At 34.5% G+C, this 19,043-nt stretch overlaps 1 protein-coding gene and 1 long non-coding RNA gene across 6 annotated transcripts; one reads left to right on the top strand and one right to left on the bottom strand.

Moving 5' to 3' along the window:
* Positions 1-8,618: 8,618 nt before the first annotated feature.
* Positions 8,619-18,556, bottom strand: LOC124448079 (ribonuclease H2 subunit C-like). 5 transcript variants are annotated; one of them, XM_046999100.1, is made up of 6 exons: positions 17,902-18,555; positions 16,722-16,781; positions 15,353-15,396; positions 15,075-15,194; positions 10,208-10,369; positions 8,619-9,381 (listed from the first exon to the last, which is right to left on the bottom strand). In XM_046999100.1, exons 1-5 carry the CDS (start codon positions 18,056-18,058, stop codon positions 10,238-10,240), a joined length of 513 nt encoding a protein of 170 aa, XP_046855056.1. In that variant the 5' UTR covers positions 18,059-18,555; the 3' UTR covers positions 8,619-9,381; positions 10,208-10,237. The 5 variants fall into 5 exon arrangements, 4 of the variants coding, with proteins under 4 accessions (XP_046855056.1, XP_046855055.1, XP_046855058.1 ...); XR_006948912.1 differs by lacking the exon at positions 8,619-9,381 and adding an exon at positions 14,158-14,502 and having other exon boundaries at positions 9,918-10,369; positions 17,902-18,556; XM_046999099.1 differs by lacking the exon at positions 8,619-9,381 and having other exon boundaries at positions 9,918-10,369.
* LOC124448089 lies at positions 11,826-15,340 on the top strand. The gene is made up of 4 exons (XR_006948919.1): positions 11,826-12,221; positions 12,307-12,366; positions 14,377-14,416; positions 14,933-15,340. It is a non-coding gene; the product is annotated as an uncharacterized LOC124448089 (long non-coding RNA).
* Positions 18,557-19,043: the final 487 nt, after the last annotated feature.

Genomic DNA, 19,043 nt, shown 5'->3' on the forward strand with positions numbered 1-19,043 from the left:
AGGAACTATTAGAACACTGGGTCTTTTTTCCGTCCAAAATTGCGCCGAAAAAAATTAGAATTGGGTAAAGCATGGGGCCCCTAAAACGCGGGGCTCGTGGGCGGACACCCTTTCGGTCATATGGTTAATCCGGTCCTGGGTTATAAGTCTCTAAATGCTCGTTCACACGATCCAATTTGTCGTATGAGATTTTGTGGCATCCTAAAAAGCGGATCGTGTGAACACATAAAAATTGAGCCTCCGGAAGCCGGATTCGTCAATATAACAAATTGGATAGAAATAGAGCTTGCTCTCTTTTTACCCGGTAAAATCAAAGGAAATTACATAAATTTGAAAAAAGCTGGAAAAAGAGAATAAAAATACGAAAAATATATCGATAAATGTACTGTATAACACAAATGGCTGCTCTCCCGATTATAAATATGTAAACGAATGTAAATATCAACAAAATTAGTGGGCCGTCTCAACAAGTCCAGAAATCGGATCCGAAACAATCGGATCGTGTGAACAGGCTTTAATACAGAAAAAAGCCGATTGAAAAAGAACGTACATCAGATATAGCCTATCATTGATTGTTTAAAAGTTTATAGAATGACTAGCTCTGTTTAAGCGGAACTTCTTAATGCTTCACTATCTGGAGCTCCTTAAGATATTTTGAATCGTTTAGTAGCAGTTACTCAGGGTTGAAAAGGATTGAAATTGTATTCACCAAAGGCTTATGATAAAATGAGAATGTTTAAGAGAAGTTTAATTTAGCCTTACCTATCTAAAGAGAAATACAATCGCGATATAACTCTGTGGTTCATGACCCCGGGGTCACCAAGGATGACTTGAATGCTTTGAAAGTGAAGGTTCAAGCCACAAAAGATGAAGGGAAGGACGTTCAGTGCGCTTTGATGATGGATGAAATGTCACTCCACAGCTAACATGTAAAATAGGATGGTCGAAAGTTTGTGGTTATCTGGATATTGGAAAGGGAATTGATGATTATTCACTCCCTGAAGCATCACTCCATGAATGATGCTCCAAAATGATGTACTTTTATACCCTTTTGCGTAATACTGAAAGTTGCTAATTATCCATTTTCAGCCTTTTCTGCCTTATAGCTTGGATCATCCTTGATTCATGCTGATTACACTTCTCCTCGAAAATATCTAGATAAATATCGCTAAGCATGGTAGCTACAACGCAGTAAGTATTGTAAATAATTTTTTTAAATGTATTTTTTTAAAAGTTAAAACAAACATTGCTCGCCAAGAAGGCATGCATAATTTCAAAGCCGGGAGTTTGTGTAATTTTAGATGTATGTTAGCTCCAATTAACCAATCATGGGACAAAATTATAGGAATTATCGTTCCAGTTTGCTTACAATTTAATAGACATTACACCAAATGCTTTTTGCCTGTCTACCTGCTCACTTTTGTCCAATTGATCATTGATCTGAACGCACATTATCACGACACCTAGAGATTACCAGTTTGTCCTCTGGACTGCATTTCACTCATGAGCATGCACGCAAATCAAGTAACAAATAAGCCATATAGATATAACCAAAGATATTTTCAATAAACGAAAAGTATGCATTGCCTAACGATTGATAACGTCAGTGAAAAGTAAACATTATTTATTCTAAACGTTTGCATAAATATTACATAGGCATCATTGGTAAAATAAGTGAACGTTACAAAAATTACAAGCGTTTGTTCATAATATTCAATATAAACAAAAATAATTAACGAAGATTACAAAATAAATGAGATTAACAAGTCTCGCAGACTGCTCCTAAAAGACTTCTTAAAATCCGTTTTCCTGTTCTCACAGCAAAAACGTAAAACTGAGTGGGACCTCATTCTGGAATGATTGAAGGCAGACTGGTTGAAAGTCACGCCACTTTACTGGACACGCTGTACCAATAGAACATATTACGATATTTAAGCTCATTATTCTCAATTTTTTATTTATAAATCCCAACTACCAGTTATTAAAGACCATGGCATCTTCTTTACGTGCTCAAAAATAAAAAAACACAGAATGCAATATTGTTCACAGGTCTTTTGTTTCTTCATGGTACTCATCCGTAACAGCCATGACTGCCCCCCACCCAAGAATGCCACTAAGTGTAAACGTGCGATCAACTGCCTTTTTGTATCGAAAGATGTGTGGTTTTTTCGGTTTTTTCCATGTCTTTCTAAAACGATTGTATTTCATAACATCACCCCATAATGGACGCAAAACTTGAAATTTCACTTCGATGTCTGTTGCGTTGGCGGAAATTTCAATTCTTTTTCGATCACCACTTACTTCTTTTGTCTCTCTTTCTTCGTTTAAAGAGTAGGAGACAATCATTTTAAAAATCCATGCACCCTTAGATTTATACATAATGGTTTTAGTTAGCACCTGTTTTAAACTAGGACAGTTTTCAATATGTTTAATGTCAATGATGTTTTGAAACAAACAATCTCCAGCAAATTGTACAAAGCAATCCTCTGCTTCAGAGTTATTTTTTAAGGACTCTTTGTATGTACTGCAATTTTTATTGAAACCGACTTCATTTGTAACAAATGTATTTGCTGTTTCCTGTGATGCATGATACATTTGTTCACACACCATTGTACGATATACAGGCATGTAAGATTCTGATTGCAATTCAAAAGGTTCTGGTGCACTTTCTCTACTTTGCACATTTTCATCTTCGTTATATCGATCTTCACTTTCGTATGAGCCATCGGGAGAGTCAATGCCCTCCTGTCCAAATTCTGGATACGCATCAATTCCGTTACTTATATTACCTAAGTTATCGTTTATTAGACTCTGTAACATATCACCTAGATCTCCAGGAACGAACTTGAATACTTCTTTCATTTGATTTAACAATGAATACCCTTGTGTTGCACCAACTGCTTGTATTATACTCATCCTAAAAGTACGTAACAAAATAGTTTGAGCTCCCTTTTTCATGTGCGTTGTCAATTTTCGATTTTCAACTGAGGAATCTAGTCGTTCCTCGGCAAAATCGTATGCCACATTAGCAGTACATTTCGTCCCTTCTTCAACAGCTTTTTTTGCAACCACACATACTACGTCATATGCGTTCTTTCTTGATTTTTGCACAGAAATTTGCTCAGCCGCATCACCTTCTTGTGTGGGTTTTACAGCTGTTGATCCACTGTCCACCAGTGCTTCGGTGACTGCTTCTCCTGCTATTCCTGCTGCTGCACCTATCAAAACATTACAAAGGGTATGAAGTAAAATCTGCCTATTTGAAATGTCCTTTTCATCTACTATTTTCTTTGCCAAATCAGCGCTCAAAGATAAAATTAGTCCACTAGTAGCACCATTCGCTGCTCCCATGGAAATATATTGACCAATAGAAATGGCTGCTGATGGCAATGCAGCACTTCCAATGCCGACCATTGCTGCAGTGATCCCACCTGAAGCACCTCCAGCCAGTGCGCCAGCAACACCACCAATCAATGCTTTTTTTGCCCACTTCTTTACGTCCATTCCGTCAACAACAGATTCTTTACTTACTGTTTCCCCTAAAGATTGCAAACCTGCAAATGTTAACGCTCCTCCAGCTACGCCTCCTAATATTGCAAGACCTGGAGCTGCTAAACCAGCTGTACAAACAGTAGCTGTGACACCACCAACAGCCATTGCAGAAGACAAGCCAAGACAAGCCAGTCGATTGAGAAAAGCTTTGCATTGTTCTACAGTTACCATTTCAGGAGCGAAAATTGCTTTCCATCGTCTGGAGGAAAACCATCCATGTTCGAAGTCGATTTGGTTGTGATATTCAGCTCGTTTTTTATCATCGAGCAAAGTACGTTTTGCGTGATCTAACTGTTCGAATATTTCCTTGTCACCATTAGGTTTATCAGGATGCCAGATTAGAATCATTTTAAGAAATGCTTTTCTAATAACTTTTTTTCGCTTATTTTCATCCATCTTACGAACTTCTCTCATGTCTAATCCTAATTGCTCATACAAGTCTCCGGATGGCAAATCATTTTCTCTTTTCATTCGGCGAACGATTCTTTTCTTGTCATCTTCGCTTGGGGTATTTTGTTGGCATTTTAATGAATTTTTCCCATCACTAACTGTGATCGCTATGATGCCAAAGCATTGCTTGGGTCCAAGAAACTTTCTTTTTTTTTTTTTCTTTTTACTGTTCTCAGTTTCAAAAATTTTAAACTTGAATGGCTTTTTGTTATAATAGTGATAGTTTTGATCTGGTTTGATTATTTTTGAAAAAGAGGAAAATTTGCATAGTGGAGAAAACCCTTCATAAATGAAAACGGTAACGGTCTTTTCAGAATTGTTATGAACTTGTAAGCAATTGTATTCATCGTTTGTAGTTGACATCCTTTGATTTGTTTTGATTTTTTTGGCACTGTTGTTCTTATATTGAAAGATCTTTGGGGTTATATCTGATTACATCCTAAAGTAAAATACAGCGCCTATTTAGTTGTACTTTAACGTAAAATAACTTTTCTCAATTGAATAATTTTATCATATCAACATTTTGTATAGTATCGACATTCTTTTAGTAATTTTTAAAGTAAACAAATTTCAGCCTGCTTATGCTATCTTTAGTACAAGAAATGAGTATGCCATCTATTTACAGTTATATTTATTTTATTTAAGTGAAAGCGTATTTTAGTCTCAGCCTTTGTTCTTACCTAGAAGCAATCAGATTCCCTTTCAATTTTAAGCATTAATTTAATAAAATGCAATGTGGTCATGCAGTTTAAGCAAGTGTACGGACAAAAAATGTTCACACACATGATGACTAAACAGTGAACACCGAGCACATTTTGCACGAGAGCGTTTTCTTCTCAACAGAAAAGAACTTTTTAGTATGAATTCTTCAAAAACAATTACAGAACATGAGGATGGTGTTGATATTTGCTTCCGATTTGAGAATATTACTTCAAAACTTATAGCTATATTAGAGCGTGCAGTTTACAGCAGAATCATCCATTTGGCGTGATACAAGCACAAAAATAGCTATATCAACATTCATTTTGGGTGGTATTCAAAATTTAGTGTATGTGCCAGTGTAAATTTCTCTGTAAAGCCGAGCACTTTTGTAATGAAATTTGAAAGATAGAAGTATATTCAAGATGACAGCCATTTCTAAAAAACTGCAAATTTCTTGGTATTTTGTAAATTTTGTATGATCATTCATTTACTGTCAGTTGTTGTTTAATAATAATAGGAGTACTTTTTAGACAAGTTTTTGGTAATTAAATAAAAAATTTCCATTTGTACTACAATTTTTGTTGTAAGACGCGGTCAGCGACGTACTAGCCATGCTGTGCCAACTGAAATAGGGATGTTAATGATATTGGGGATGTTCCGGAGCTCAGAAATATTGGAAACGAATGAGGTATTCGTTTCATCCTCGTAAATTACTCAGACGACCATCAAAAATTATGATTCATGCATTTATTTAATGCAATGTATGTTATTTACGTTTTTGCCACAAGGGAGGGCATAGGTTTCTATTCTGCATCGCTTTCATTGGCATTATTATAGAGCAACATAAAAGCATTGTAAACATTTTTTATAATTGATCTCCTACGTAAAAAATGGTTATAATTTGCGATTTTGAAAAATGGCGGCTAGATACCCATGTGACCTTTCTTACCCAACTATCATGATCATAATGCAAAATCCAGGAACAATACGTGCCCCAACTCTTCAAAATAAAGGGCTCTGGGTTGGTGTTTGCAAAATATGGCTCAGGAAACTTATAAAACTTCTGTCTTTTTGAAATGGAATTTTAATCGTTCTAGGAACACCATTGGAAAAAAGGTTAGCAAAAACCATTTCAACAAAGAACAAAAAATCAAACTCAAAATTTTAAGTAGTTCAAAATTTTATTTCGGTAAGTGTACATTGAAACATCGAGGCCTCTACATGTTTTGTGTTTTTTTTACAAACAATCAACCTAAACTTTCATGTTTGGATATTCCAACATAGCTATTTTCGTCCAAAACCTAATTTTTAGTGCTGCATTTTCTTAGGTGAACAACCTATTTTCCAACTAGAACGAAGCATAACTCTTTTTAAACGTTTAAAGCGACTGCAAAGCATTTTTAGGATTGCCTGTAGGGCTTACGCGAGCGCTGAGGCCTGACAAGGCAATAGATGTCTAGGGCGTGTAACTCAATGCTTGTACATCAATTGGCGTGACATCAATACCAGAAGCAAGCAAATTTAATGATTGCAATAGCAAACAAATTCAGTGATTACTTTATTAACATTGACATTAACATTCATAACTTAGCCTAGAAAATTAAATGGAGTAACAATGAAAATTTTGAAAAATATTATTGCGATAGTAGCAATGCTAGGCTCTACCTTGATGCACAGAAAACGAACTTAGCTATAGCTAAACATAAAAAGGTGAAAACGAAAAAAAGTTTGGGATTTGATAGGATCAAAGAAAACATCATTAAATTAATTGCCAACGATATCTCAAAGCCTTTAGCACAAATTTTACCGCGTTCGAACCATACACTTTATTATCATTCTCATCTGGTACTATACCAGGGAATTTGAAAATAGCACTTGTTACTCCAATTTTTTAAGGCGAGGATTATAAATTTGAAAAGTGCCGACCTAAATCAGTTCAACTTGTTTCACTAAGCTGTTTGAAAACTTGTGGCCAAAAGGCTTACAAAATTTATCAACAAAAATTCTATCAAACACCAATATGGCTTTAGAAAATCATATTAATAGACAGGTTTTAATGATTTTGTTGATAAAGTCACTACAGCAATTAATCAAGGAAAACTCTCAGTTAGTATTTTCCTTGATTTGTCAAAAGCTTTTAACACGATTAATCACAGGATTCTGATAAGAAAATTAAAGCACTATGGCAAAAAGAATAGCTAAAAAATCACTTGAAAATGTTTATGTAATAGAAAGTAGTTTGTTAAGTATAACGGCAAAGAATCTGAAAAATGACAGCAACCAATGGTGTCCCAAAGGGATCAGTTTTGGATCCTATACTGTTTCTTTTATACATCAATGATATTCAGAATTGTAGTAAATTGGTCTCGATTTTACTATTTGTCGACGACACCAACATACTCTATAGCGACTTTTGTTTGAAAACCTTCAATGAATTTCTCCAAATAGAATTGAATAAAATTGCGAATTGGTTGAACGCTAACAAACTATCTTTAAATGCGGCAAAATCAAAATTAATTATTTTTCGATCACGAAACAAGAAATCTGAGCATTGTTTCAATATATCGATAAATAATGAAAACATTGAAAGTGTCAAAAACATTGCATTCCTTGCAATTGTTATTGATGATTTTTTAACGTAGAAGGATCATATAGACCTGATCTTAAAAAAAATTATTAAATGTGCATGAGTCATTTTCAAAATTCGGCAATTCGTAAATTTAAACTCGCTCAAATTGATCTATTATGGTCTATTACCCTTTCCATATCTTACTTACGGTAATCTTATATAAGGCACTGCCTACAAATCACATACTAGAAAATTACATGTTTGTAAATTTAAATCGTCAGGTTAGTATAGTACCGAGTCATTATCAGAGTCAAATGAGCAGAAAACGTTAGGTTAGCCGTATTTGTTATCTGATTCTTACGTCATTGCCTTACCCACTTTTGTAAATATTTAAGGACTGAGACTATGAAATTCAGGGCAAATGAAAAAAAAAACGCTAGTTAATAACGTTCCAGATATCGATGAAGCAACCACAACTGATATCTCTTTTCTGTACTTCCTAAGCAAATGTAATTAGGCGACAAAACATTAATTTACTTTCTCATATTGCTTTGAAAAATATCGAATAATTAATTTTTAATAAGTTTTCATATACAATTTCACATAATTCATATAGCTAAATTCGTCTCAAGAAGGAAAAAATTCTCTTCTAAACAATTTGGTCAAAAATATACTTGCAGCACGAAGCATTGAATAGTTTAAGTTCTAAGTTGATAGTAGTCTTGAAAGTTTGATTGATTATTCAACACTTGAAAAGTTTGACTTAATAAAAAAAATTTTTGTTTTGAATTTTTTCAAGGTTTGATGCGGTTGGAGGCATATGCAAGGAATTTTCATTAATTATTTAAGTGGAAGTAAAAGTGAAACTGTCAAATCTACAGTTGACGATGATGTAATTGAAAATCATTAAAGACCTTCTCCGAGAACCCCATCAATAAACATTATCAGTATATTTTTATAGTTTTCTTCATCTTTCATATCAAAGATACAACTTCCATAATGATATATTGCAGGGATAGATCTATAGTAAAAACCAACGACGATAACTTTGACGTTTCATTCATAGAAAATAACGTGATCACACTAAGAAAGGGTGAAACCACATATATAGTTAAATTTGTCAAGGCCTTTTTAATACTTGATAAAAATAAAACCCTTTTAAATCGATTAAGAAAAGTATAACAAGTACTTCTATATAGTGGCCTTAAACAAAAACTTGAAAGAAAGTCTATTTTAATGCGTCACAGATCATCACACCCTTCTCTACATGTAAAATTCAACGCAAAGACGAAGGAATTAGTTTAAAAAAAATTTATAGTCACACGGAGGTGAAGTTCTAAGGTGATAGTAGTCTTGAAAGTTTTATTGATTATTCAAAGTTTGACTTAATACAAAGAATTTTATGTTTTGAATTTTTTCAAGGTTTGATGTGGCAGGAGGCATATGCAAGGAATTTTCATTACTTGTTTAAGTGGAAGTGAAAGTGAAACTGTCAAATCTACAGTTGACGATGATGTAATTGAAAATGATTAATGACCTTCTCTGAGAACCCCACCAATAAACATTATAGGTATTTTTTTATAGTTTTCTTCATCTTTCTTATCAAAGATACAACTTCCATAATGAGATATTGCAATAGATCTATAGTAAAAACCAACGACGATAACTTTGACGTTTAATTCGTAGAAAATAACGTGATCACACTAAGAAAGGGTGAAACCACACATATATAGTTAAATTTGTCAAGGCCTTTTTAATACTTGATAAAAATAAAACCCTTTTAAATCGATTAAGAAAAGTATGACAAGTACTTCTATATAGTGGCCTTAAACAACTTGAAAGAAAGTGTATTTAAACGTGTCACTGATCATCACACCATTCTCTACATGTAGAATTCAACGCAAAGACGAAGGAATTAGTTTTAAAAAAATTTGTAGTCACACGGAGGTGAAATAGATATAACGCATATAACACAGGTAAGTGATAGAGAACACAATTTAACCAATTCTTCAAATTTTCTGGACATAACACAACCATCGGGCTTTCAATTTAAAAAGCATAATCCCAAGATTTTTTTTCTATAATTTATTATTTTTTCTTTGATGGTCCTGAAAAAAATATAAAGGAATAAGTTACCTTTGTTTTGAAGTTGCATCTCTTGAGTAGCTACATCACTTCATGTTTAAAATTGTCGTTAGTGACATAAAAACTACAACTATAGAACTTTAACTGAGCGGCACAAATACTTTTTGCTAATGGTTATAAAGTCATATAGAATGTTGATTATAATTGCTTGATATTCAATTCAAGCAAATTGATTGGTTGTGAAAGGTTGAACAACTCATTATCAACCACAGTGCTTTGCAATCTTCGTAGCAACATAAATGACTCCCTCAACATCTTTTGTAATGTTTTAAATGCTTTACATCTTAGTATTTACTTTCAACAAACATGTCATGTTTAGCTTTTACCAGTGATAGCAATATAACAGGTAAGAGAAATTTGTAAACATTATCTTAGCAATTCAAGTAGGTGCGAAATTATGCCTCTTTCTAAAACAAAGATCTTTGTTTGTTGTAACTGCTTATCGTCAAAGACACAATAATTCAAACCACTAAAACACGTATTCGTATTGCAACAGTAATACATTATATCAGACTTTAATAACAGATGCGTCAAATATATTGCAAAGTTTGACAAATCCAGGAATTAATTGCAGTGTCATTTGACGATGAGTTTGTTGCAATTTTTTACATATCCAGCATACCATGTGCTCACCATGCGAAGCGATTTTGAACCAGCTGTTAAACCTCTTCAAGGCTAAATTCTGTAATATGTTTACAGATATTGCGTGTCCTAGCAGTAGCAAGTTTACTTTACTGCGATTAATACCATTAAAATTAAACTACATACTCATGCCTGTGTTCGATTTACCTTGTATTTAGAAACGTTATAGGATAAAGATTAGTGTCGGATATTTGGTATTGGTAAGTTGGTTTCAAAGTGGATTAATCGATACTGCACATGCCAGTTCACTTTCCCTTTGATTTCAATACAACAACATAATCTTCTACAATGTCTTGCGTCCCATTCATTCTTGAAAGAACAGAAATTTCTTTAAAAAATGCTCACACTAGGACCAGAGTAATAAAATACGTTTTCTAGGCTCTATTTGGGCGATTAACTTTTACAAACGTTTATTTTTAACAATGTTTAAATGAGGGTATAGAAACACGTCTAATTCTTTCAAATGCAAACGTATTTCTTGCTCAAATATCTTGGCGAGTGATGTATCACAACTTACGAAGGAAATTTTTTAAAACCAAAATATTTAGGTAATAAATACAACAAATCCAGTATTCCAGCGATAGTTTAATCCAGTGATTTCCTGATATATAATGAATGTTCTATTTGTACATTAATTACAATTTTTAAGGATTTATTTGTATAAGAAAGAAATTCTTTTATGTTGTCTTATATGTGTAAGATAGATAGAAAGATAGAGAGTACAGACGATGACGTAGAAACACATAAAAATTGTCGGGGTGTACTGAGAACTCGAATATTCGTAAACCACCAGAACGTACATTATTGTGTGCCCTACATTACAGATATTTTGTGTCCTAGCAAGATTTATACTTTACCGACGAACTTATGTGTTTGATTTAAGTTGTTCTTAGAGACGTTAGAACTATTATTGTCGGATATAAATTTGCACGCTTGGTTTTGGTAAATTGGTATCAAAGAACAATAATCGATACTGCTTATGTCAGTTCTTTTTCTCTTTGGATTCAAAACAACAAGATAATTTCCTACACTGACTTATGTCCAAGTTATTCTTAAAACAACAAAAATTTCTCAAATAATGCTCACACTACGACCACAGTAATATAATACACATTCTTGGCTTTACTTTGGCGATTAACTTTTGTAAACATTTATTTCTAACAATCTTCGAACGACGACAAAGAAACACGCTCTAATTCTTATAAATGCAAACTTGTTTCCAGGTTAAATATCTTGGCAAGTGATGTATCACGACATACGAAGGTAATTTTTTCCAACAAATTATTTAGGTAAAAAATACCACAAATCCAGTATTCCAGCGATAGTATAATCCAGTGATTTCCTGATATATATAATGAAAGTTCATTTGCATATTATTTTCAATGTTTAAGGATTTACTTGCGTCAGCAAGAAATTCCTTTATGTCATTTTATGTGTAAGATAGATAGATAGTACACACGATGACGTAGAAAACACTTAAAATTTGTCGGTATGTACCGTGAACTCGAATATTCGTCAACCGCTTGAATGTACGGCTGCTGTTTGTTGTTATTTAAAATTTTCTAATAAAGAAGAGCGTTATTGTCGATTTCAGTTAACTTTTCAAATGGCGGTTGCCAAGTTACTTTCTAATGTTGCCAGCTACATTTCCAAATATGGAATATTCGATATGAACTTGTCAACTTTGAGTTCACAAGTTGTGTACTTGAGTACTGAAGTTGTGAACTAAAGTTGCGAAGCACTAGCAAACGCGAAAGGTCTTTGTACCCTTCATTTGGCAATGAATCCGTTCAGTAAGCAAGGAAAAGCTTTAGCAATTCAAATCCGTTTGACGACCCTCTAAGAATGTTATAATGCGATACGCCGTTTACATTATGTAATAAATTTACAGTAAATGTGGCACTAGAAGAGTATCGTTGGATTTTAAATGCAGGAGTACCCTGCATACTGTGCCGTCGACGTCTGTTGCCACTCGTAACAACTACAGACGACTCATCAAAGAAATGCATACGGTTGCAATCAATCAATGGAATATTTGCTACGTAAGCTTCTAACTTCTCCATAACGTCCGGCCGTTCTGTCTCTCGTGGAATTTGACTTATTATCTTGTAAGAGTAACCAAGATCTTTATTCAAAATTCTACTAATGGATGACCTGCAAGGTATGTTTGCTGAAACGCAAACTTTGTTATTTTCTAGGTGTTGCTGAATCTGTTTTGTGTAAATAGATGGTTTATTAATTTTTAGATATTCAGTGAATGCAATAACGTCACCTGTACGCGTGGTTCGAACATCACATTCGCTCTGGTGAGGTGCAATAGAACCAGTGTCTACCCATAGATCTATTATATTTGATATAGATCTATTATATTTGATATAGTCTTATACGATAGATTTAGTTGTTTTGAAATGTGTGTCAAACGCTCGTTATTTAACCACTTTTTAGGTATTTCACTTCTTACTTCTATTGCTAAAGCTTTTCCTTGCTTACTGAACGGATTCATTGCCAAATGTCTACAGGGTACAAAGACCTTTCGCGGTTGCCAGTACTTCGAACCTTTAGTTCCCAACTTCATTACTCAAGTACACAACTTGTCAACTAAAGTTGACAAGTTCATATAGAATATTCCATATTAGGAAATGTAACTGGCAACATTAGAAAGTAAATGATGATCGTCCAGGTTAATAAAGTCCTGAGAAGGACTGTTTTTGATGTTGTTGACTGACGTTTCGACAACCTTAGCGGTAGTCATCTTCAGAGTCAAATGAGGAGTAAACGTCAGGTTAGCCGTATTTATTGTCTGGTTCTTACGTCATTGTATTGTGTGTACAGGAAATGTGCAGGAAATGTGTATTGTCATTGTGGATTAGTGTGAAGTGAAATATTTTATTTTTAGTTGTGATGTGTGATTTAGGTGTGACGTTTTTAGTTGTAATGTGTGGTGTCAATTGTGTATTGTCATTGTGAATTAGTTTGAAGTGTAATGTTTTAGTTGATCGTTTGTTTGTATTGTGAATAAGTCGTTTGTAAGGTGCCGGTAATTGCTGTGATCTGTTCAGGGGGGTTTGTTCCAAGTTGGTATACCAACTTTCTAATGTAAGCCGTTGTCTATAGTCAGTACTGTAAGTGATGCATTTTGCCGAGTCCCAGTCAATGTTGTGCTTTGTGATTCGGTGATGTTCGGCAATGTGATTAGTTTTGTCTTGTTTCTTAGTAGCTCGTTTGTGCTCAGTAAGTCTTATGTTTAAGTTCCTGCCAGTTTCCCCGATATAGGAGGCGTGGCAGTCGGAGCAGTTTATTTTGTAAACTGCACCTTGTCGTTCGTTGGGTTGTTCTTTGTCCTTTATGTTCGTTAGTACTTGTCGTAATGTTGTGATTGGCTTATGTGAGACACGTATGTTGTATGGTCGTAAGATACGCGAGATAGTCTCAGACGTACCTTTGATGTAAGGTATCGTTGCTGTTGTCACTGAGTTGTTCGTTTCGTTGGGTTCGTTGGGTTTGTAAGTGTTGCGTTTGATAAAGTCAGAGTTATAGTTGTTTTTGTCAAAAACACGTTTGAGATAGTTGTTTTCGTTTTGTAGAGCGTCCGGTGAATCACATATGATTTGTGCACGTCTTGTTAATGTTCTGATTGTGGTGGCTTTGTGTGATGTAGGGTTGTAAGATGATTGGTCTAGTAGTCGGTCAGTATGTGTTGGCTTGCGATAAACTGTTGTTCCTAGTTTTTGATTGTCATGTTTTATTAACCTGGACGATCATCATTTACAAACATATAACGATACTCCCGGGTTCAAACCATTTACTTTATTAGAAAGTAACTTGGCAACCGTCATTTGAAAAGTAACTGAAATCGACAATAAATTGTGAAAAATATTGGCAAATGCCATATTGTTCGTTGAAAACGTACATATCAAACAACTTTTTCGCACAAGAATATAAAAATGCAAAAAATGGACACATTGAAGACCTTATTGGTTTTTCAGATACAAACACATTTTTTACCTCACAAAATATTATTAAAAAGATATCCCAGAGATCGCTGTATTTTAAAAAGCTATATGCGTTGTAGACAAAAGATATAACGCTATTCTCACCAGGAAACAGCAACATACAAACAAACCACTTTCTGTTGCACATTCTACGTAAACTGAAAGCAACATCAATGGTACGTAGCTTTCCAATGTACATGTTACGTATATACAGGTTTTGGTTTGAATTGAAGTCAATCGGACTAAGAAATTATCGATCAGTCATGATTGCGACGAAGGAAATTTCAATAAAAATTGAAATTGACTGCGCATTCTTCTTTTTAGAGGAAGAACATTTTGAAACATCATCCTTCTGCATCCTGAGGTAAGAATAATAAACACCAACTTTAATCATTCTCGTTCTTAAGTGTTGTTTGCCTACACAGTGTCAGTCTCTACAGGTTGATGGATCTAAATTTTGCCAAAAACACATCTTATTTTGGAGAATTTCCTTTGATTAACTGAAGTTCTAAACTAAATAACTATTTTGCATTTGAGTTTATCATAATGGAAACTGAAGTTCAATATAAAATACATTTCTCAATCATTACAGCAGTTGGAGAGTTGAAACTAAACACAGCTCTTTGCTCCTTCACCTAAATCATATCATTCTAATCTACAACTGGAATAGCACATACACTCTTCAAAACACAACTTGCAGAAAAATAATCCACTCACAACACTACTCTATTATACCTTATCATGTATTATCCCTACAAATTAATCAACAAGTACGTTAGCCAGGGCACCACAGACTCTCTGCCAAACACAGTTCTGTGTACAATAACACAAATCGAACTTTGCTTCTCATCTATATCACACATATAATCCTTATCCATAGATCTACATGTTTTTCATGCATGTGATAATCTCCACCTCAAGCAATTTAAGCATGAATCAATGACAGACGTCATACAAAGTTTCTGAAGTTTCTACAATATTAATGGACAATGATGAAGATGAATGTTATAGAAAGTTCTCACCGCTGAAGAAATGTAAATCCATTGCATTGCCTTTCTGATGTTGTCATTTAAACAAGGCCTGTCCTCAAGATTCCAATGTGTGAATTCAGAAAATCTTTTTATAGCTCGAAAAGATCTATCCTAAAAATTAAGTTTTGTAATAGTTTCAGTGTTAGCTAAAAAGCAATAAAATTATAAGATACACCAAACACACATTGTGTGAAACTTATAAATAAATTATAATTATAATAATGAAATGTTTTGACAAAATATATTGTTCACTAAAATCGAAGGCTCACCTGGTCATCAGTGACAGGTTTACAATTTTCCCTGAGAAGATGGCCTGAAATAAAAAAAACTTACACAGATTCATTTCATTCCTGTGAACCAAAAAGGATGACAGATCTTGAAAGGGTTACTACTAAGTAAAAGTCATTGGCAAAAGTGTAAAAGTCAAGACAAAAAGAAGATCGATAATTTGGGGGAGAGCGCAATATTTATATATGCATGTTACAATCGTTTTAAAACAATGGATTTCAAAAGAGCTTAACACTTCCTATCATGAATATATGAATATTCCTCCTCCCAATCATTGATCTTTCTAGGCCCTTGGTAAGAGTACCGAACTTGTTTACTTAGTAAGTGTACTAAGTTAATGGTATCAACATTAATTGAGGGAAACCATATATTCTGTTATGAAGGGCTGATTTCTCTAGAAAGTGAAATTGTTTTGAAAAAAAATTACCCAGGACTGGCAGAATATAAGAATATGGTCCGCCTTGTTAAAATGGGATTGATGCCAATGACTAAGTTCATCAACTACTTACATGTAAAAGTAACATGGTCACCAAATCTACAAAGTTGACTACCTGAAGAAGACCTGGTGGATACTAAGTAAACAACTTTGACTATATTAGGGGCATGATTAACCTCTGAAATTGTGAGAACCAAAGCAAAACTAATTTACAGTGCTCTATGATATCATGATTTTATATATCTGCTACTGCAAGCAATGTAAGAAAGTTTAATTTACAAACTTATAACTCTTTTAAGTTGGGTTGAGTTTTTGAAGACCCAAATCAAAAGTCATCTGCTAACTTTTTAAAAAATGCGCTTAACTGCTTGTACTTTCCCATGTAAACCCAAGCATGTGCTAGAGAGCCATGTTCTCAAATAAGGGCTTCTTTTGATACATACATAATGCTGAAAAATAAAGCTCTTCACTGGTCATTATTTGTAAGCATTTAATGTCATTGATATGCTATTGAGTCAACATATGTACAAAAGGTCACCTCCCGTGATTTTTTGACAAGTGCTGAAGACTTTTATCATATTGCCATATTTGTTCTTTATCAAAAAACTTTGAAGAAGAGCAGCATTAACATAGCATGACGAAACTTATAGGCTGCCTAACTTAGTGACCTCAAAATCACTTGAGATGGCCTCTTCCTACGGATATGCTGTGCCTCAACATTGGGAGCCACAGAGACTAGCTACACAGGCCACTTGATGAGTAACATACATAAAGATAATTAATATTTATATGTTTATATGGTACAGTAATATGCAAATGTTCCAAAAGGTACAATGAGTGAAGTTATTTTTTTCACATACACAACAAAGCCAATAATAAAAAGGTACTACGCATGTTAATCAACATTATCTTACCACTGTATCCATCTGGTATAGCAACTTTCTCACCCATTAACATTCGGCCACAAAATGAAACTTTAAGTAAAAATCAAAGCAAGTTAAGCTGGAATGGTTAGGCTAAGCAACACTACACACAGACTCATATTACAGGGAGGTGAATCCTGGGGAATGGTTCAAGCAGATTTTAAGTGGGCAGGAGAGTGTTTTCAGGATAGTTGACTTTTTGGAAAATTCAAATGCAACCTACATACTTCATCCTCTCAACTACTTCATACCAAAAGTTACACAATTCGTAGGTACAAAATATTTAATCCTAACATGGTTTTATACACACATGAAAAACATGTGACTTGGACCACATTTGAACTCATACCTTTGGATATTAGTCCGACTCTACATGTTGAGCTACCTTGCCCACAGGGTTTGGAGACAAGTCAAATTTCTTTTAAACTGCATATGGATAAGAGATTCTTGCCAAAATAGCAGTTCTCCTGGATGGCACAATGTTTTGACTTTATGTATATTATCTGATGATGGCCTTGGAATCACTGTGGGCTTGATAGCTCAACAGGTAGAGCAGCCGTTTAGTATCCTGAAGGGGCGAGTTCCGATCTCCTCCAGTCACATGTGCATATAAAACTGTGTTAGGATCAATATTATGTATATTCTCTAATGATGGCTTTGGTAGGTACAACAATTCAACAAAGGACATTCAAATTTTAAGGTAACTATGTGGTTACATCTAGCATACCTATGTATCACACGTATGGATTTTTTACAGAAAAATTGACTAGGGAAGGTACGAATGAACATGCAACTTTACTACTAAAGAAGGGGAACTGAACTATGGATGATTTTGTTGGGAGGGGGAAGGCTCTAGTTTTTGTAAGACGTTGTTTGGTCTAGCCAGTCTAGTTTGGATGTAGATTTTGGTGGCTCCTTTGGGCATCTCGCTGTCCCTTCAAATGTCAGAGTTTAGGTGGGTTTGTATAAACTCCTGAGAAATGTGTAGTTTGACAGTTGTTTTAGCTCAATTGGTTGGTATCAGGGAAATTTACACTCCCTTGCCCCCTTCAAATCAAGGCTAGTCTAGAGGGGGGAGAGTTATTACACTCAGACTACCCACCTGTTCAAGAAAGTCAACATTCCGCTAGCTGAAGTTTTTAAATAAACTATTTAATTCAAACCATCAAACCTTTCTTCATTCCGTTCCCATCGTCCTTAATACAACTTTGAAAATATTCGTCGACTTCAGCTTCGCCATTGTGCTCTATTTTGCACGGTAAAAGATGCACAGTCGGTTTTTCTGTAGCATCCTTAGAGCAAGAGGTTGAAATGTCTATTTTTGACATAAATCACGATTTATTGAGGCTGAGAAACAAGCAATTTTTTACAAATTAAACAACGAAAACACGACTAACAACTGTATGCGACTGAAGATAAGTAAGCAACATAGGCAAGTAACTTGCCGCAAGTTGTCATCCGTCAACAGGCGATTGAAATGCCGCGATATCCGTTTTCTCATTGGTCATGTATCAAGTGAAGTTTAGAGTATAGCGGACACCAGTTGCTGACATAGTACAGAATAGACATCTAACAGAAGGTCCACTCGGCTAAAATCGTGGCATATTCTTTCACTACGCACGCAACAAGATACTTTCACAAAATCAATATGGAATAGTATTGCACCAGAATGCTATTTTACTCATGGTTCACGTTTAAAGCAAACGTATGCCGAAATTTTTACAAATAATTATCATCTTGCAAAGAAGATAAGTTTGCAAGCTTTGGTAGTGCAAAATGATATTTTTGTAAGAACATCTATATTTTCTATTGCGATCTAGCGGAAGTATCTTGCTGCTAAGAATTTGCTTCAGAATAGCGGGGCACATAAACATCAAAGGTTCCAACACGAGTGAACATTCTGTTCAGATATCTATCCTGTGCCCATAGCTTGGATTTAATTAAAATTTAGAAGGCCTGGACATAACCCTAAATAATATTCACACATTACCCATAAAGCTTTCTTCTATAACGTTGCTTTTGCTTTTACACTCGAGACTCGAGAGTGGAAACGGCGTGTTGTTGTTGATTTGCATTTCCCCGCCATTACTGCTATATGTGCCCAAAATCTTACGGTTAACGTGAAATTGCAATTGAAAAATGCAATGCAAGAAAAAAACTAAATCGCTCGAAATTGCAACAAAATGCACTGACATACGCTGTCTAGCATTGGCTATAAGCTATGACGAGAGAGTGTTGGCTGAATTTAAAGTCCGGCTTGACAGTCAGTAAATATAACACTTCATAAATAGCATTTTATAAACACGGGCGCTG

This window comes from Xenia sp. Carnegie-2017, unplaced genomic scaffold (genome assembly GCF_021976095.1).
Source record: "Xenia sp. Carnegie-2017 unplaced genomic scaffold, XeniaSp_v1 HiC_scaffold_23, whole genome shotgun sequence".
Lineage (NCBI taxonomy): Eukaryota > Metazoa > Cnidaria > Anthozoa > Malacalcyonacea > Xeniidae > Xenia > Xenia sp. Carnegie-2017.

Excerpts from the sequence above, each read along its gene's own strand:
- LOC124448079 (XM_046999100.1), bottom strand. The coding sequence starts at position 18,058 with ATGTCAAAAATAGACATTTCAACCTCTTGCTCTAAGGATGCTACAGAA. Across the intron at positions 15,195-15,352 it reads AACCTGTCACTGATGACCAG|GATAGATCTTTTCGAGCTAT; the intron begins GTGAGCCTTCGA and ends CTTAATTTTTAG. Across the intron at positions 10,370-15,074 it reads GGATTTACATTTCTTCAGCG|AATGAATGGGACGCAAGACA; the intron begins GTGAGAACTTTC and ends TGTTCTTTCAAG.